Source organism: Cygnus atratus, chromosome 2 (assembly GCF_013377495.2).
Source record: "Cygnus atratus isolate AKBS03 ecotype Queensland, Australia chromosome 2, CAtr_DNAZoo_HiC_assembly, whole genome shotgun sequence".
Taxonomy (NCBI): domain Eukaryota; kingdom Metazoa; phylum Chordata; class Aves; order Anseriformes; family Anatidae; genus Cygnus; species Cygnus atratus.
The window spans coordinates 63441930-63463414 of record NC_066363.1 but is presented as its reverse complement, the minus strand read 5'-3'; the positions used below and the strand labels follow the sequence as shown (position 1 = coordinate 63463414).

The window sequence follows — 21485 nt, the reverse complement described above, 5'->3', positions numbered from 1 at the left end:
TTACATCATTCAGTTTCACGAATTCCACTGAAACCTGAGAGGGCAGGCAGGGCAGACACAGGAGCTGTGATATATTAAAAGATGTCAGATTTTGCAATTATTTTGCAATTCTGTTTATTTGAAAGGGAAAACTATGTCCACTTATTGATGATCAGTGTCTCCTGTTAAAAGAGACAGGCAGTGTATTTAAAAGGAGTCCTTTATACAGACTACTGAAAAGCTCTTCACTGGGAAGCTGTATGAATAAATGACATTTCCAGTAAGTATAATTCACGTAAAAAAAAGCATGGTAGCAGGAATAATACAATTAGCATCTGCAAAAAAAAAAAAAAAAAAAAAAAAGCTGTTCTTCATTGTTTCACGGGCAAACAAAAGATATAAGGAGTCCACAACAGTTTAAGAAGTTACAACTGTTCTTTCTGTTCTTTAAATACCAAGCTCCTGACTACTACTACTACTAAAACTGTCTCAATTCACTTTGAAAACAAAATAAAAGGATAGAAAACAAATGCTTGCCAATGAGCTTAACAGAAGTTCCTGAAGAGGCTGCACATACGTGCATCTAGCTGCATTATAACACAAAAGCTTCTAGAGGGCATAAAAGACAATGCAAAAGGCAGTATTCCTGAGCCTGGAGCAGGTCTGACATGCAGTAGGAGCGTGTGGACAGCTGGTGCCCTCTTCTGGACAAGCTAGATTCTTGTTTTGCCAATGCAGAGCACAGTTGGTCCCCCAGCTACACACTCAAGATTTACTAAATTCAACAACACACAGGCATTTTCTGTACCTTAGACTAATTCCTCAGGCAATTCAAAGACAGGTCAATCAAGTCCAGTGGGAAAGAGAAAGCTGAAGCACTTCCCAAGTAAGTGCTTGGCTACACAACTCCTTTAAAATTTCTGACACAGCACCATATTACATCACAACATTGTTTATTATGTGACTTTTTACAATACAAACAAAAAAAATACAGAAATGCAGTATATGAATACAGCTAAATGCGAAATGGTGACTTTTTCTTGAGGCCATATTCCCATTTCTAGTAAAATAAAGAAAGACTGCACACAGGTAGAAACAGGTTGGTAATTAACTCCACAATTTGCCTAGAAATGACCTATAAATGCGTTTTCCTGCTACTTACCATAAAATGTAAAAAGGGAGTTAAAGGAAAGTTTTACTCACTGGTTCCTACCATATGAAAGAAGCTATATTCTATTTAGGAGGGCCAATATATGGAAAAATATCTAAATTAAACGTTATTACAAAAATGAAGCAGTAATGAGATCCTTCAGGCTAAAGAAGTTACTAAATGAGAATAGCATATATTTAAAGAATCCAAAACATAAAAGGGTTGTTATAAAAAGCTTAGGTGCACTTTAAGCCTATGACTTTTGTTTTTCCATGTGTACTTTTAAACAATGGAAGTGTCAAAAATAGGGTCAACTGTGTTAGACTAAATTACATTATTGTATAAGCTGCACTGAATGGAATTCTTGTATTATAATAATAAAGAAGCATCGTTTGCATCATATTATGGCAATTTGTCCTCACTAAAAACCGTCTTGAGTCCTTGCATTTTTTAATATCCCGTAAACCGTCAAACCACCAGAACATGATTGTACAACAGTAAAATGTTTTCTTTTGCATTAAAACGACATCTGTTTAAAAAAAAGGAAAAAAGGTACTTAGAGCTGTTATTTTTCCAAGTACACAACACCCTAGACAATTCAAGGCATCTCATTCTCCATCAAAATTAACAAAAATTTGTCATGCTGTTAAATCCATTACTATGGATACAACTGGTGCAAAATTGGTCAAACGGATCCAACAAACACTGATGTCCAGGCTGGCATATTGGCAACTAATACATAACTGGTGGTCAAAATGATGCATTTAAAATATCTTCCCTTTCTTCTTGTTCTTTTCCAAGGTTCTACAATGATATTAAAACAAAAACAAAAAAAAAATAAAACAAACATTGTCAAACATTGAATACATGTTATTAAAATCACTTTTTATGATTTTTTTTAAATAAGCATTTTCTCAAGTCTTACAGGTTGCAATAGACTGTATGAAAATGTATTGTATTCACAGTACTTGCACATGAAGTCAAGCAGTGCATTTATCACATTACCCCATCTGTGGACTAGGAGACTTAATCAGTTTAATTCTTGAAGCTTTAACTCTCCACCCTTCAGAAGTCTGCTACAATCTACCTTTCAAATACAACTTTTTTTTTAGATAGATCTGGCTATGTATGAATATAGCATTTTTCCAGATTAAAACTTGCTTTCGAAGCTAATAACAATCCCAGTATTTTTGAGAGGTGTTCATCTGTAGCTAACTGCAGTTTAATTTTTTTTTCTTGGATTTTAAGTGAATTTCTATAGTGGTCAAACACCACTGACCATTATTACTATGGAAATTTCCTTTTAACACAAAGCTACAGAACATTTACTATGAACTGCAGATTAACAATCAATTTACCTGGAGGAATTCTGTTGTTCCAAAATACGTTGCTGAGCTTCCCAGTTCGCTTTCTCATCCTCAAACTGGCGACGCTTTTCCTCTAATTCTTTGTGTTGTGCCTCCAAATTCTTTTTCATTTGCTCATGGCGTCGCTGCAGCTATAGAAAAAGTCATGAACAGACTCAGCAAGGACACAGAGCACTGCAGCAACAAACATCAGCAACTATACTAAAGTGAGATAGTATTAGTTTCTCTTCAGAGAAAGTAACTCTTAAACCAAAAGTTCTAAGGTTATGATTATAATTAAACATATATAAAAGTGTATTAAATCCCATAAACACATTGTAGAGCTTACAGAAAACTCCCCAAATGCTGCCTGAGTCACAAACCAGAGTTGTAGGCAGTTACATGTGGCAAGCAACAGGAAACTCAAGGAAATGTTGGTATTTTAAGCAAACCTTAAGCAAATTACAAAATATTTTAATATCAGTAATACATAATGTAGCAGCTTTGACTTTGTGTGGAGAAAAAAAACACTGATTTCATCCTATAGTGTTAACTACATTAAGGATCTGTTTGGAAAAACATTATTAAATGGATTAATTTACTCACTAATTAAATGAATTATTAGTAGTATTACTGCAGTGAATTGTCTACACTGCCAGTATTGCCTAAGAAGTCTCTTCTGCAAGCTTCTGGTGATGGGACTGGCAATCAAATGCCCTGGATGCGAGAATGGAGACACTGTGAGGAAAAGTAATTCCATTCATGTGCTGCAACAAGTTTTTCTAAATGAGTTCATTAAAACTCCCTCTTCTCTATTGCGAGTCCTTATCTCATGCAAACCCTTCAAAACAGATTTTACTTTTTTTTTTCCCATAGAATCGTCTAGGTTGGAAGAGACCTCCAAGATCACCTAGTCCAACCTCTGACCTAACACTAACAAGTCCTCCACTAAACCATATCACTAAGCTCTACATCTAAACGTCTTTTAAAGACCTCCAGGGATGGTGACTCAACCACTTCCCTGGGCAGCCCATTCCAATGCCTAACAAGCCTTTTATATACTTCAAACTCAGCATGGTCTACCGCCTACTTATAAAGATATACAATGGAGTTTACAAAGTCATGTATGAAGAAAGGGGGAAAAAAGAACTTATCAGTTTTTACTTGTTCATTCAATTCAACAAGATGCCATCAGTGAAAAAAGTCAAGAGATAGTACATGAAAAAAGACCTTTTTTTTTTTTGTCCTGTTTTTCATATAACAATTTATCTATGGAGTTATTGTCACAGCACATTGTGGAAGCCAGAATTATAAATGAGTTCAAAATATTTGAGACAGAAATTAAGGAAGCAAAAGTTCATCAGTGCCTAAATAAACACTGTGTTCCAAACAAAACACATAGCTTTAAAACTCTCAAATTTCTGACTGGTCTACCTTAGTATTTATATCCCTTGTTTACCTATTGACTTCTTTTGATGAACAAAAAAATAGAGGAAAAAAATAATGCAAGCCATCAACCTGATTCAGTATACAATGGTTCCTTACAATGCCTACACTGGCAAGCATTTCAACTACCCTGCCAAATTTCCTCACTTTCCCTCAAGTTTGGAGCCAAACTGTATCTTTATGAACACTGACTATTTTAAACTCTTCTATTAAGCTTCTCGAGAGAAGCTGCTTCCTCAAAACTTTAAATCCATTTTCTAGTTTAATATAATTTTATACCAGTCTCTTAAAAAGAGCACACTTCAAGGGCTGCTTGAAACCCATAAAAACAATTTCACTGTGAATAAAATCCATTCACCTGGATGAGACAGAAATTAGAGTTAAATATCTATAAAATTTATGTATGTTCAAATGACACAAAAACAGTGCCAAGAAGATATGCCTGCCTCTTTCTTCATCCAGTAACTCTTATTTAGATGATCCCTTAGACACTGTATCAGAAGTTCCTCAAATGCCTTTTCAGTATACAAAGCAATTTATTATTACTAAATTAGCTGATGTAAAACATGAAAGTCTGAAGAACTTTAAGCTAATGTAAGAAAACAGGTATAAAATATTCCAAAGAAGAGGGGAAAGAGAGGGTAAGAAAATTAAGGAGTATTTTAAAATACTGTGATTGTGAAAATAAAACAAGAATGTATATGAACATTATATATGAACATTAAAGTTGCATTTGAAGTTTGTGCTTATACCATTTCAGCAAAGAGAAGAAGCTGGGAAAAATAACTGAGTTTTCTTTAAACATAAAATGTTGGAAAGTCTTGGAGAGAAGAGCCATCTTTGTATTTGTTCACTTTCAAGCCTATTTAAGACATTTTCATTACCTCAGCTTCAGAGTCCTTCAGTTTCTGAACTTTTTCTTTGACTTTCATCTCAAACACCTGTTCCATCTCCATTTCCATTTTTTTCATTTTGGCTACATGCTCTCTCCTTTCCTCTTCCATCTGTGCCAACGGGCTCCTGCCACAAATCCAGAAGAAGTAGTTAGCTAATAAAAACTTTTTTTTCTTTCTGTTACATTTGGGTATCTGTCTAAAAAAAAGATAAAAATGCTGAAGCATTATGATAAATAACACAGCTTAAATTCATTTTGCATTATTTTATTAACTGTTAAGTTAAGCTTCCTACAAAAAGGAAATTTCACGCAGTATCTCCCCCTCCCCCCCCCCCTTTCGATTTATCTTACATTAAGGTTAAAGAAGCTCTTGACTTTATATCTTTGGTAGAACCTGGTCATGGGTAGGGAATAAATCAAAGTTACAAGTAATAAAAAAAAAAAAAGAGCATCTTCCAAGTGATCTTCAGGCATCTTGTTCTTTGCAGTTCAAATACATATAAAAATCGATAGAACTTTTATGTAGAACAGATTAATAAAAATTTTTAACAGTGTTTCACACAGAAGTCCCATTTTTCCTTTAAATTGTCACTGTTAAGAGTGATCATAAGCATAAAGTTTGCATGGCAACTGTGTTGAATGAGGTGGTCATACTTCCAAAGAGATAACGTAGCAAAAACATTTTGGGCAACTGAACATTCATAGAAATGTTAGCTGGAAGACTTTCCTTTAGAAAATTATTCATTAAATTGATGTATAAAAATAATGTAGTTATATATATATATGTGTATATATATATAATATATATTTTTAGTGGTTGCTACTTTTTGGAATTCTACAGAATTTTTAAAGCTGTATAAGCTTGTGACCCACACTAACATGGTGCAAGCTCTGAACAGCAAATTTCACAATAAATACTCAAACAGGATGATTTTGATCCAAGGATGATTGCTATATACAGCCTTATCATAAGAATTTCATGCTGTTCAACAAAAGCAACCCAAACAAATCACTGGCCTCTATTTTTCAGTTTTGAGTATGCATGGCTTTGGAAAACATCAGTTTTAGTTGTCTTATTGATAAAAATGGAGAAGAACTGAATATAGAGGGAACAGTTACAATCAACAACAGAGGCTACCTGCTGTAATGTATGCATAATTTGCTCAGGCAAGCAAATTATAAATTAGAGATGGCAAGTTTAAGCCCTACCAGAAATATTATTTTCACTTTCAGTGCTTAAAACAAACATAAAAACCCCAAACTGTTCTGCTTCAATTCATGCAGAAAAAGCACTGTAGGAGGTAAACTAATTAAGGAACTTCCAGCAATGACTGAAATAAAATTAGCAACATCCATTTTGATTCAGAATTTACCACTCATTCTTAAAGGAATGAGCTTACATATCAGACATAGTTAAGATCTGTTTTTTAAGATCTGTTTTGACTGTTAATGGCTCAGTTCATCCTTATTGCTTGCTCATTTTTGACAACTAGACATACAGTGAAAGTAAGCAGGGCCCCATAAAGTTAAGGCCACGTGAACAGTTTTTCAAATACCAGCATTTTAAAACGTGCTTTAAAGGTGACGATCGGGAGTGGTAAGGAGAAAGAAAATGGCGTTTCCACAAAAAATCTGATTGAATCTGAACTAATAGTTGCCAAGTTTGGACTGGTAAATAAAATTCTGTATTACATATGGAACTGAAACTGATCCTCAGTTTAATGGTTACTCTAGCCATTCAAAAGGCCAACTGCTAGGAACTTTTGTCAAGGAAAAAAATTTGGTTAAACATGGGTCACATACAATAATACACAAAAAAATCTTGCGTAAGAAGAGAATGAAAGAGGAGGTGAGTAGCGGTATTTGTGTAAGCTAACCATCTGTCATAATAAAATTATTTCATTGTTACCTTTTAGAGGTGTAAAGTTCTCAAATATGCCTGCTCTTCAAAAATTAACCGAGACATAGATCTGAATACTAACAGATCATTGCTGCAGTTTCTACAGACTTGAAAGGGAAGTAGTACTGTCCTTCTGTTGACAGCCTAATTGTCTTATACAGATGTCAGGCAAGCTTATTTGAGAATTTGAGAAAGTGGCAAAAAACAGTCTGCATAGAACATTTGATAAACTAACACGCGAACATTTACAGCTGAGATCTTTACAACAGAGGTCACAGCTAGTTCTGTTGGGTCATAAGTATGTGACATGGGTAAGCGCACATTATCCTTTATTTCAGGATAAAATAATACAAGGGGCTTAAACAAAAGAGAGCTAAAGACAAAACAATAAATAAATATGTAAAACATTTAACTGATTTAACAGGATGTATGTTAAAGCAGCCCTCTAAGATCTGCAAAAGTTAAAAAGTTATTCTGCATGTGTGCAAAGTGGAACCTCTGCAAGCCAGTAATAAGATAAACGCATGGTCAGAGAAGGCTGAAGTAATTAATTTCCCAATCCAATGAAAACTTGTAAATTTACAGATAAGTATAAAGAATTAGTGGAATTTTCATAAGCATCTATATAAACATGATGGAGCTTGAGATAGAAACTGAGTAAATTTCACCATTTATGCACTGAAACAGCCTTTTCTACTCATTGCTGAAATTTGACCATATTTGTCTTGAAGCTTAGCCAAAAAGTTCCTAAAGAGAAAGGGTTTTTACAGAGATATTTGTCCCTGAAATTATTTATAAGTTCTTAAAATTTACGTTATCACTGCTTTATAAGGAAAACAACAACAACAAAAAACAGCTAGGGAAAAAAACAATGCCAAGAGCTGGATAACAGAAAACTGTTTTAAATTTGAAACATTAAACAGTAAAACCCTTTTTGTGTTTAAATAATTTTTGTCTAAGTTTTTTGGAAAAATTTAAATGACCACTTACATGCCTTCAACTGTGTCAAATCTAAAAAACAAAAAATACAGAGGCTTAGCTTAGCATGCTTAAATAAAACCACAAAACCAAAAAGCAGTAATTAAAAAAGTAAATTCATTATTAATAGATTCCTAAAGCTAATTATCTGCTCCCCCAAAAAGCAAGCTTTTCACAGTAACAGGAAAGACTGTTAGTTAAAGCTTATTATGTTTAAAGTTCAGTTAGTAAATCACTACACCGTGTAGATATTAATGCAGATTTGATGTGCAGGTATTTTTAGCAATAGTTTACCTAGAGTATGCAAGCTCTTAAAGCGATTTTAAATATTTTAGTGACACGAACAACCACTTGCTATAAACAAGTTTTATGAAACCAAAACCATATTGAGGCTTATCTACTCATTAAAAATTATCTCCTAGTAAAGGACATTATCAATGATGTCCTTGTATTAATGAAATTAATAATGTTCCTGTGCTGCAAAAAGAGCACTTCACATCAATGGCCAGCAGAGGTCTCACCGGAGGCTGTGCTCAGCTCTGGAGGAGGCTTCACTGCAGTTATTTCCCCCGAGCTTGATGCTTTACCCAGAGCTTGTGTTGGGTTAGCATTTCACATACACCGTAAGAGGAGAAAAAGTAGTTTGAAAACAAGATTCTCATATTAAATCTCACAACAAGTAAGATGGGTTTAATACTCTAGAACTATTTCACTGAATTTCCTTCTCTCTGGTGAAAAGGAAGCAGAGAATCTTATCTTGGTTTTTGGTAAGAAAACAGTAAGAATATGGTCAAAAGGAGTTAGAAGTAGTTTAAACTAGGCAGTTAGAAGGATTTATGCATTGTGTATTTTGTGACCCAGTGTGCCAGTTTATTGAACAAATCCCTAGATAAGTAAGGCTGATCTTTACAATATACAACATGACTTTCAAAGAAATAAGGTTTTATGTTGAAACTCACTGAAAATATCAACTTCATATAGCAAATTAAGAATTTTATATTTCAGAGCAAATGCAAATTTTAGCATATGCCACATAGTGCACATGTAAAATTATAGTTACTGCACAGTGTGAAGTTATCGATATACCTGAAGATTACCCTTGATGATTATTCATATATTATTTAAGAGATGGAATGTGATCTTGACAATTTGAAGAAATCAGACACTAAACCTAAAACACAAAAAGGCTACATAATCATGGTGCATGCTTTGGATGGCTCTTAGGTCAGTGTGTTACTTGTAGAAAAGTCTATTACAGTTTTACCAAAGCAAAGGAGGGAAAAATCAAAGAAAATTATCATCTGGACAGAACAAATTGCTTCAGTTCATCTGCACAGTATTATTAAATCTCATAACAGGGACTCGTACTGATTTTCACATTTGCACTTTTGTCCAAAGAAATAAGTCAACAGTTGCCTGAAAAATAAAGATCTGCTAAGATCAGAAAAATATAGCTGCATTAAAGGTTAAAAAGGTCTTTCTGGTCTCCGATAGCTTTTGGAGAAGTGCAATAACCAGAGCTTGTACAATCTCTGCTTATATATACTCTTCCAGTTTACAAAAGGAACAGCAGCTTAGGAGTTTCCAGAGCCAGAGGTTGTATCTGTGTTTAATAGGATGCTTGTAATACCACCAGACAGCATCAGAGCATGTCTCTATTCTCAGATAGAGACACTGGACACATCTCCCATTAAAGAATCAGATTTCCAGAGGACAAGTCAGATATTGCTCCATTTTGAGACACAGACACTTCTTTCAAAAAAGGAAGCAGCCAAACATAAGATTCCTCAGGGGATGCACAGATAAAGCGTTAACATTCATTCTTCCCCCTTTCAATTCATTTCTAGGAAGACACACATGGTTATTAGGAAAATTTTCTCTATGCTGCTTCACCTATACTAAATTCAAAACCATGAAAGCACATTAAGCTTTAACATGCTTTTTGGCTTCAAAAAAAATCCTGATAATTCAACATATGGATAAAGTAGCAAGACAAGAATAGCATCAGCTGCTTAATAACCAGCACGTGCATTCATGATTTATAATTTTTTTTTTTAAGTCACCCTGAGTTTGAAGAAAAACTGCAAAAGATTCAAAATTCGTTTTAAGTTTGCAATAGACTTTGCCATCTTTCAGATGGCTGAATTAAACTGATAACTTATTTCTCGAGAAAAAAAATGACAGCTCAGAGTGCCATCTCTATTTATTCACCTCAGAGATTCAGTGCTGCAATATTCTGCACAGCAGATTTCTTAGCAAGAAAATCAGTTCCAAAAGGCACTTTTAACTATAAATATTCAGGTGGAACAGCACAGTGACCTCAGATGACAAAAAACTAAGCATGATTCTGAAAGCAAAGTAATTCCAAACATTTGGAGCACAAATTCTAGTGAAAAAAAAGTTTCAGCAATTACTTCAGCAACTGATTGACAAGATTGAAAAGATTGAAAGAGGAACAACACAAACATAGTTTTGAAGTCCTTCTGGTACAGGTATATATATACAGAAATGCATCTTATTTTGTTTGTGGTATGGGAATCAAAAAAAATCACTTTTTTTTAAAGAAGAAAAACAACAAACAGTACCTTGGATATAAGTAACAGACTAAGTTTGTAGGTACAGACTAACATAAATACAAACAGGCACAAAACACAAGAAATAGTAAATGTTATCACAAAAAACAAGGTTCTTCTAAATCTAAAGAAAATCCACTAAGATTTGGAAATGGAGAAAAACTGCTGCTAAACACTACATTAAAAAATCAAAACAAATTCCTATCATACACAAAAGAGCAATAAAATGTTTCACTTTTCAGTACAGTAATAGCAAATAGCACAGTAAAAAATACAGTGAACAGTACACCAAAAAAAGTATAACAATAGCAAGTTAGATAGATACTGGAGGCAATGAAGAATTTTCTATTCTGCATTATCATTAACCCACTGTCATCTAACAAAGAATTAGGCTCAAGATCTTTCACCCAAATGCTCAAGAGGGCTTTCTTCCCTGCTGTTACTAGCTGTGCTATTTTGTTCTCCATGGTGACCATCTCATTTAGTAATTTCTGTTTTTAAAACTCCTCCCCTCTCAGCCATAACACTGTACTGTCATGAGGATGAAGTGCACCTTGAGAAAAAGTTCCAACATACTTGCTATATGTACTCAGGAGCTTTGACATGTAAATCAGGGATAATGTGATGGCAATAAATATGAGAGTGAGAAGTAACCACTGTGCTATAAACATATTTGAGGACTACTTCTGTCTGAGACTTGACCTCACTACATCACTAATTCATAATAATTTAATAAATTATTGTTGATAAATGTAGAACTGGGGAAATGCATGTCTTAAATGAAAAAACATGGTATTCTCAAATAGCATTGTATACGAAGAATACAATAAAGCTTGCTTTTAAATCTTCAAATAATTTTACCATGTTGGCAAACAGCTTGCTGCCAGTGGCAGTCAAGATGACTTACTAGCATTAAAGAGCAAAAACCACAACAAAAATAAAAGCAAAACTCCTGCATTGCAACTTTCCTCTCACAATAGATGAGGATGTTGCAATAATTCCACCATCATGATAAGCGACCCTAGAAGCCATGGCAGCCATTCAATAACGACAGCGTGTCTGGATTTTCAAAGTTTCTAAATAAATATTAATCTATTTTTCTCTCAAAAACATCCCTGATGCTGACTATTGAGTATTCATACAAAAAGAAACAATAATGCCGAAACACTATATATACCAAAACAGAAACACTACTGCACAAAAATTTTCCAGTACGTACTAATGAAATAAAACTTAGAAACAGTAAAAGTATGGTTTCTCTTCAAAACTGAATCCAACTAAACCCCATTTTTTAACCTATTCACTTAAGACTAGTGTAAACCTTAATGAAACAGAACAAAACCAAATCACGAGTAAGCCAGAAGTATAGTGTTCACAGACCAGAATGCAGCAAAGAGGCAAATGACTGAAGAACAAAAAGTGAAATAAAGAATTCCCACCATGAAACCAACTAAAGAAATGGCAGAAGGATTAAAGAGCAATACAATCTCAACAAGAACTTACTTTGTTAGCTGCCCTTTGTTTTTGTTGTTGTCAACACCGTTGTAGGTAACAGCTGCCAGTTTTCTGCTCCTATAGTTCTCATAATGTACGTTGTTAGTGACATCCTTCAGGTCCTGCATATGAGTTCTGTCAATAAGTGTAATTTATCAGCTTAGTACACAAATACAAAATACTGTGTGTAAAATTAGTCCATGCTCCTTTTGCAGATTGACTTAAACTATATTCTGCCATTAAAGCCCCGTTCCCCACAATGTTGTCATTCTTCCATTTAAATAAGAGCTGTCAAGACAGCTAAGTCACAGAAATAATATATTATTTTGCACTGAATTAGCAATTGTTAGAGCAGATGAACTTACTGAACCGCTGTGAATATAGGAAGAAAAACCTCTCAGCGCTTAACACAATGAAGCTTGCTTTAGAAAATGCTGACACTGAAAATTTAAAAAGATGCCTGCAACTAAGTACACGTCAGCACTAACAGACAACTTGGGTTCCTATGGTTTATCACTTTTTTTTTTTTTTTTTTTTTAAGAACAAATCAGAAAGAAGATTGGTATCCAAAAAAAATTCACTGGCACCACTAGCTAGATATATGGTTACACAAATTGGTATCAAAGAGGATAAAAATTTGTTTACAACTAAAAACATCAGATTAGTATGAACTCACAAGTTTAGATCTTTTTTTCCTCCAACATATAACCTTCCAGCCTGTTAGGCATACTAGAAAACTCCATGTTACCCATTAGTTGCTTACCTTATCAACATGTTCCTCAGAATTGTGAAGTCACAGTGTTCCCCATTTTCAACTGCGGAAAATGATAATTTTTTTCTTGAGACTCAAACCAAAACACATGCCTTACTCAAAGAAAAGACATCATCCACTTCCTATGCTCATTCAACAGGTTACGCCCAGACTTTTTTCACTCACGCAGGATACATGTTTACAGTAGAAGAGCATTAGTGATGCGACTTTATCAGTACATCTTACCAGCCAAGGTAGGTTCCCTTAAGCCATACTAGGAAATTGTACTCTGAATCAGTATAGCAGAATAAACTACCTCAGCAGAAACAGTTTTGCCAGTTTAACTAACTTCATGATCCCTTGGAGGCCCTGTCAGCACAGCTGTATTATTAAAGATCAGACATTAACTGAAGACCTCAGTCTAGATCCAGTTACGCCCAAAACCTTTAGAAGACAGACTTCATGAAGTCTATTTCTCCCTCCAGCGCCACCAGAGGAGATGCAAGTCTTTAATTTTAATGCATCTTTTGTTGTTCAACTAAACAAAGGAAGTCTGTATATTCAATTTGATGCACTTGTCTACAAATCAAGAGGGTTGGCAGCTGTCATTACATTCCATCTATTTCAGCAGTACCTGCCATCCCATTATTGTATATGAAGCGGATACTATAAATGGTATTTCAGTGAACAGTGAAACACTATTGGAGAAAAAAGCACACCACAGAATCCTCTCGAGTTCAAAGAGATGAGGGAGAACACAAAGCTCTTAGCATACAAGAGGAAGGCATGAGGCAGGTGCCCCTGAAATAGAGATGGACATTTTCATGGGGAGGAGGAAGTAAATTGGAATGAAGGAATTGAAGTAACCTGTGTAAATTCAGTGAATCCTGCAGAAAAATGAAGCACATAACCTCTTCACGTGTCCATGATGCACCTGAGCTCCTGCATTTATTTTATTCTGTGGTTTTTACACAAACTGGTAAGTTCCATTCACACAGTGCATGTTATCTCTGATCATCCTATCCAGAGCTGACCAACCCAAAGTCATTCAAATAGGGTCCTTTTAGCCAGGCTGTAGTTCTTCCCTTCCAAAAATTATACAACCACTTGAGTGTGAAACATTTTTCAAGTTTGTTTTAAAATAAAGAAGAGCAGTACCATTTTGTACATTTCAAAATACTAACGCAAGAGCCTTAAAATAAAGCTTGATCATCTCTGGTGCAGCTGGTTTTTACTTTGTGCCAAACCTCATTTCCTGCCAGACATGTACTTTAAAGAGAAATGCTGTAGCTTTTTAAAGTATTGGTCCATACTGTGCTTGGTTTCTTTGCTATTTTGACCCGTATTGAATTTATAGTCATTGCACTTGCAAGGCAGAAATAGTGAGAAAAACCTTCTCTTTCTTCAATACATGCACACTACAAGGAAAAACATGTAATCATCGTGGAAAAACAACACAAGTTTATAACAATTCTTTCACTTATATGGCATGCTGTGAGCTTTATTTTTCATGTGCTGTTTCAAATAGGTAAACAGATCTGAAGCACAAGTAATAGTTGTCAGAAGAACGTCGTTACCTTTAAAGCTTATTTTCTACTGTTAGAAAGGTCTAAACGAAGGAAAAAAAGGAACTGTGATACCTATTTAATTCAATACAAGGTACCTCCCTGTTGCTAAGCCCCAACAATTAAGGCTAATATATTATGGGTATTTGATGGGTATAAGAATTTGGGTGTAAGAATTTTTTTTAATTCTTCCAGAAACTTTAAATTGAATTTATGCAAGTCAAGCTGATCAAATTAACATTTATAATGTGAATACCCTGAAAAAAAGAATTCAAGAAATGAACACAGTTTATATGAAAGAAATTAAAATAAGAATGCTAGTGAGCACTTGTAATTTAAGCCTCATCTTATGTAGGAACTGTAATAAGTTACTACAGGCTTCTACAATTCCTCAGTGAAGCTTCAACAGGAATCTGCTTGCAAAATTACACGTTGCTGAACCTTTACCTTGTTCCTGTCAGAATAACAAAAAATGGTACGTTCAATAAATTTCCAGCCAGTGCACATTAAACCAAGCATTTTAAAAACATTTCAAATAAAGACTAACATCCTAATACATTTCAAATGGCTACAAATAATGAAAAAGCCTTACCTTCTGCAACTCCCCATGGGTACTGCCTTCCTCTAACTCTCTTGCCATTGACTTCAATGATCGTATTACTACCTACCACAGCAAGAGGTAAACGATCCTACAAAATAAAGTATTGCTTTAAAAATCAAACTTCTCTTATGCAAAAATATACCAAAAGCATACCCATGTATAAACTTGACCAAGGGCTATTCGGTGCTGTAACACTGCAGTGCAGCTTGCCCAAACTGCCAGAATAGTTGCATTTACTGACCTCTTGACTTGTTTTTATTACACGCATTCTACACACACACCTTTCTGAAATTCCCTACATACTGTCACATACTGTAAATCTGGGTAAGAAGCAGACACCACTGTTACTTGGTAAGCTACACAGGCAAAACCATTTTCTATTTAATTAACTTGCACAGTAATTATTTATCAATTTGTATCCCCACCGGCTACAAGGGTTGTTACTTTGACTGGATCTTGCACCCAATTTTCAAACATTTGCCAAAAAAACTAATTCAGGTTCTTGTTTTCAGCTGAAGCAAAAATCTTTTCAGTATAACAAGCAAAGTAGTCAAGAGCAGCTTCAAATAGCTGAAAGGAACAGCATACAAAGCCAAATATTTTGGACTTTCATCCTTGCTTTTATGCTTCCTCTTCTCCTTTAGGCTAGCGCATCTTAGTCCCAGAATAGCATTCATTTGTGCTATTTGTGTTTTATCTATCCTAGGCGATTCCCACAGTAACAAAAGATGTAAAAGCTTTTATAGGCTGTTAAAGCTACTGAGCAAAAAAGTGAAGTCCATCCACATGAAGGACTTCACCATGAAAGAACAAACCAAAAAACACAAGTAAACGAAGAAGTCGTGCAACAGCCTGACAGCCCAACAGTCATTCGGATTTCCTTTAGTCATTTGTCTAAATTAAGGTTTTGGTATATCAATTGGTCAGACATCACTTCTATTGAGTGCAATGCATGCAATTCATGCCACTGCACACCTCTCTGAAAGAGGATCCTTGCCTCCTACCAAGCTCACAGTCAAATGAAGTGTGGCAGGCAGGCAGAAGTCAAACAGGGATGAAATAAAAAGAAAGCAAATGATCTTTCAAAAGTTTATTAATGAGAATGTGATCTCATGTTCTCATTCTAAATTTCACCCATTAAAGGACTGAAGTAAATCTCTGAGAAGAACTTCATTCTCTCAAATGAGAAACAGTGCATCTTAGAACAGCCTTACATCTCTTTATCCTCTACATTTTGGTGGGCTCTTCACTATCAACAAAGCTTTTCACCCTCATCTCCCCCCCCCAGTCAAAGGGAAACAGAAGCAGTTAAAAATATATTTACCTTTATCTTTTTAACAATCTTACTTTCTTCTTCATCATCCGTTTCTGGAAATTCATATATTTTAATTTTGTGTTCTTGGATTTCTTTCATTATCTAAAAACAAGGACATGTTATTTGCCTGAGGAATTCATAGTCTTATAACAATTTATTTCTTGCTGCAATCTGATTCTCCCTCTTTGCACACTAAGGTGATTAACTTACATCATAGAACTTGTACACATTTAACACCATCAGGCTACTCCAAGGGATTATTAGCAGGACCATCACTCCTGTGGCATGAGAATGCGGATTAGAGCCAAAGACCTCATAACTAATGGAATGCTATCCATCAACGCAAGGCACAAGAATCAACCAGCAGTTTTCTACATCTGGGCCAACAGGAAGATTTACACGAATGGCTGCTCCACCTGCACATGCAAAAACTAATACCATCAAACTTAAATTCTCAGACTAGTCTAGCAACTGAATACGTTATAAAAAAATTGAATAGATAACTGCTGGCATACTTCAGCCCTTTGACTTCCCACAACAGCTACTGCTGTCACACCTATTCTTTTCTGTTTCCAGCTCACCTGAGCACCAGTTGCTTGAAGCAAGATCATCTATTTTAGATAGAGCTTGTGATTGATGGACTGATTCCAGTGGCAAGTTGCGTTGAAAAATATTTGCAAGCACTAATGAAAACGTAAGAATAACTGACAGCCTGATCAAAAATGAGGCTTTACTGTTTTGGTGCCTGATTTGTCTGAAGCATATTTTTAGAAACAAGCTGATTAGTTTTCCAGAATTTTAGAATGGAAAAGTATTAAGCCATTTAGCTGACAGCTACATTGCAGAGCCTTTGGGAATATTTCTGGTTCATGAGTTTGCAATCTTATAAGGAATATATGCTTCCAATTCAGGCAAGGACTTCTTTCAAAGTTTTATTTTGGAAAGTCTGCCATATTTAACATCAACTCATTGATAAAGCTACTTATGTATTAAGAAATATTCTGCATTCTACCTTTTTCCCCCCTTCCACACAGGGTTACATCCAAAGAAAAACCACTTGAAACACAAACAAAATGGACTTCAGGTCTACAGCATCTTGCCTACGTTTCCCCATGGCAGAAAATGTCATTGCATTTTAAGTCTTAAATCAAGAGCTTTTCGCACAGCATTTCTTAATGCCAACCTTTTTTTCCAGAACCTGTGTTTTTTTAAACTAGGACGGGACTCAGTTCAACAAAACCAACTTCATGTCTCATTTTATCCTGTTCCGTGTTCTCCTTATCCTCCTCCTTGCATAGTTGAAATAAAACAATCTACTTGGGAAGCATTACTACTAAATTTATTGTAGAAACACAAAGAAAATTTCATTTGTATCGATGTTGCAATTATCTAACCATCTTTAAAATACATTGCTACAGCCCAAAGCTTAACACAGGCATACTGTTTCTAAGCTAATATTTAACATATCTTCAATAAATACATGGCATTCACTCTCATGTTGAAGTGCTAATGAAGTCAATAATAGGGTATATACTGTTAAATACTGTTTTTGTATGTGTTTGGGGGATTCTTCATTTGTTTTTGATTAGTTGGTTTGGATGTTTTATTGTTCTCTTTTCTTTATTTTAAACAACTTCTGTTAGGCACCTAAATCTTGAAAGTTCCCTTCCTACCTTACTGATTTTTATCTCAGCAGTGAAATACTTCACCTGCCAAGAATCATGCTACACTTAGAACATCTTTCCCTGAGGACAGAAACAAGATTTCACCAAGAAATATAATTAAATCTAGAGATATAAATTACTTAGCTTTGCTGTCTCAAGTCACTGCTTCAGGGTTTAAATTTTGCATACAAGAAGTTAAATCTCACCATTTCCATAGGGACTGGCTTACTAAATCAGCCCGCGTTGTAAATATTCATCTTTCAACTCACCTGTTTTTTAAACTGTTGGCATTCCTCAGGTGTAAGTGTGTCTGCTTTGGCAATGAGTGGAATTATGTTCACTTTTTCATGCAGGCGCTTCATAAACTCTATATCCAAAGGCTTAAGTCTGAAAGACAGCATTAATTAATATAAATTGCAAGGCTTTGAACAAGAACATACAAATGATTCAGGATTTGTCCTGACAACTGTTCTTAAGGCACTGATTTTTAAGTGATAGTCTTTTTTGAATTTCATTCAAGCGTCTACCAGCCACTGCTATAGGAATTTCCTAGCATAGTATAATGCTAGGAAAGTAAATCGTAAGTTAATGTTACTAAGCAGTCAAGAGAATTCTGCTAGCTGAAATTACACTTAAGTGATAAAAATTCTTCTACCAAGGTTGCAAAGTTCGTGTCATTAGCTAAAAAATAGTCCTATTTAAAGCCTGACTTGGTAGGAGTTTATAGTTGTGAATCATACCGTGTTCACATATCCAGCTCTACTTTCTGAAAATTATGTTTATTTACATGTTCTTTCCTGAGAGTGAGCTGTAAGATTCTTTTATATATATATATTGCTAAAGACAGTTAAAACTGTGGCCTGTATATAAACAAAGCAGAAGTATCTCATCTCTAAAGTACTATGTTTAACAAAAGAGCGTTATGAAAGAGGATGGCAATGACTTAAAAAATAAACACCAACCACACAAGTACATCAAAACACCAGGTATGGGTCAAAACGGTCAATAGTTCCTGCTTGCTAAAGTGAAGGCACAGGTTTTGATGCATTAATGCTTCAGAATTATAACAAGTTCAGTCAGGCTTAAAGGATTCACTTAAAGGATTTAACAAGATTATTTCTCATATTAAATAAATTAGGATTAGGAACAGATTCATTTGGTACTCAAATTAGCTTCTCCTCCAAACCATATACATACATACATAAAAGAATAAACAAAACGTCACAGAAAACTTATTTATCTTCTGTTTAACAGTTTCTACTTGCCACTGAAATTTGCAGCATGTTTCCTTTAAATAGCTAACACTAATGCATGTCTAGTTTAAGAGCACTGGTGTGGCTATCCATTCACCCCTGTATGCTTTCCCTCTCATTTCAAAAAGCTACCTAAATCAACTTCTGGCTGAAGGGCAGCTGCCAAAGCAGAATAGTTCCCAACTACTGCACTTGCTCTTAAGGTGGAGACTGAAGCAGGAAGCCTTCACGTGAAGAACACAGAACTACAAGAAAAGGCTGCAATTCATTATCACCCCATTCACTCATCTAGAAGGCCCCCCACCAGCCCCTCCTCTATCTCCCCCTGCCCCACACAAACTCATTAGTTCAGATATTTGTGGGGGTACCAGCTACAAATGATGGAAGTTGGACTCGATCTTTGTGGGTCCCTTCCAACTTGGTATACTCTATGATTCTACAAAGGACCAAACCTGCAACTTCTATTCTGTATAAATCATAAGCTGGCTTATACAAAGGCCTAAGGACAAACAAAAGCAAGTTCACCTACAAATGCTTTAACTCACTGTAAACAGACCCATGCATTAAGAGTGATGAGTATTGTACTTGATGAGCTACATGGGCACTGTCTGCACACGAGACACAATGAGGACTGCACCACCACCAGAAAAATACAGCTAAGAAACGAGTTCTTTCAGAGACGAGAACATCTTAAAAGAAGAAATGAATGCTAACAGAAGCACCAATTTTCTCTGTGCTCCATTTATTTCCGTAATTAGATGACAATTCCAATCATTTACTTCAGAAATTGAAAGACACTAGGCAAACCTAACTCAACTTTATACATTTTCAAGAATAAGATGAAATACTACTGTAGGGAACATACACTTCCAGCTTTTCATCTCACAGACAGGAGTCAACACTTAATTTATCTTAAACATTATTTCCTTACAAAACAATCTGTACCTTAAATGGGTTTTAAAAGTTTTAACTTACAGAAGGAGGGAGGAAAAAAAGATGAGATGTTTTTTAAAGAATGTCAAGTCTATGCTCAAAAAAATTGACTAATACAAGGAAAGATTCATTTCCCTTTATTTACATGAAATTTTACTTTGGCACAACTAAAAGCCAGTAACTGCTAAATATTCAAATGTTTGAATTTAAAACTGACATGCACATTGAATAAAACTGACATAACAAACACACACATTGATCAAAAAAAGTTTAGTGAAGACAAGTCTACATTAGAAAAATAGCATTTTCTTTCCAAATTTTAGAAGTCTGTTTAGTTCAAAATGGTTATTAGAATCATTCAGATGCTAACTACAGAAACTGAATGTAATAATAGGCTTTTTTCACTACCAGAGGAATATTCCTCAGAATTTCTTCATTACTTCCTTCACAGCATTTTACTACTTTCGATCTAGTCAACAGAATAGGCCACTTATCTTCTCCTCCTTCTGGTTTTGAAGGTACAACTTAAAGAGTCGCTGAGAAAATTAATCACTTGTAATACAATAAAATGCTAAGCAACAAATTTCAGATCTAGCTGGCCTTCATCTAATACACCCTGGAAATACAGTTCTCTCTCTCCACCACTAGATAGAAGTCTGATCAAATTAAAAATTAGAAGGGGTGGAGGATTGCATAATAATTGGGAAAAAAATCCAGAACATGGATATTGGAATTGTCACTAGTCAAAGGATTACACTCCAGGTGAATAAAACATTCTTAAAAGGATGCAAGTAGCTTTCCATCTTCGATTTATCATTAACCTCAGAGGGAAAGAAAAATCCTGTTGCCTGAGAAGTGAACCAGCTTCTACAGTTGAAATTTAAATGTGTTTGAGCAAAGACATACATATCAGAAGCAATCCTGGCACTTTTGAAAACTTATGTGTTTTTTAATTGTTCTATTTTTTTTCTTGTTACGCAATTCATGCGCCATCATATTGTCTAGTGTTCTAACTTATTACCTGTCACGCTTGCTGATGTTTGACAAGTCAAAGTAAGTTCATCTTTGAAATTAAACATAGTCTGCAGGTCATTAATAAGCCCCTATCTGGAACTTTTCATACATAAGAATGCCAAATCTGGGTGTTTGCTGAGATATAGACAAAGAAAGGAAACAAAACACACTAATACTAACCCATGTCCTGAAGGAGCAATGAAGTATAAACAGCACTGCACTCTATTATCTGGCATCTGACGTCTGTTCACTCGAGATTCTGCATTCAGGTAGTCCTCAAATTTACTGTCAATGTAGTCAATAACAGGCTGCCAGCTGCAGAGGTTACATGAATAAAAAACCCGTAAGTTACATCACTTATGTAAAAAAAAAAGTCTGACTTTGCTAAGAATTAAATGTACACTATTTCCCTATGACTTTTTTTTTTTAATTAAAAGAATTCAACACAGTATATTTTAAGCAACCAGCTCCTCAACATACAATCAAGTTACATAGCTGTACAGATACAATCTGCTAGCTCACTGAAAAACCCTTTCAAACACAATTACCATCACTGTAATAGCATTAAAGAAAATACTTTAGGAGAGTATAGGAATACACAAAAGGAATACACTTTCTGGTCAAATCT

The 21485-nt window shown here is 35.0% G+C and overlaps 1 protein-coding gene across 1 annotated transcript in view; it reads right to left on the bottom strand.

Moving 5' to 3' along the window:
- Positions 1-915: 915 nt before the first annotated feature.
- SEPTIN7 (septin 7) overlaps positions 916-21485 on the bottom strand; it is a 79559-nt gene continuing 58989 nt past the window's right edge. The window contains exons 6-15 of the mRNA XM_050708760.1: positions 21038-21172; positions 17927-18044; positions 16003-16095; positions 14670-14766; positions 12525-12576; positions 11771-11896; positions 7707-7727; positions 4806-4941; positions 2488-2627; positions 916-1933 (exon numbers count right to left, since the gene is read on the bottom strand). Of these exons, the coding sequence (XP_050564717.1) occupies positions 1894-1933; positions 2488-2627; positions 4806-4941; positions 7707-7727; positions 11771-11896; positions 12525-12576; positions 14670-14766; positions 16003-16095; positions 17927-18044; positions 21038-21172 (958 nt within the window). The 3' untranslated portion in view covers positions 916-1893. The remainder of the gene's footprint in view (positions 1934-2487; positions 2628-4805; positions 4942-7706; positions 7728-11770; positions 11897-12524; positions 12577-14669; positions 14767-16002; positions 16096-17926; positions 18045-21037; positions 21173-21485) is intronic.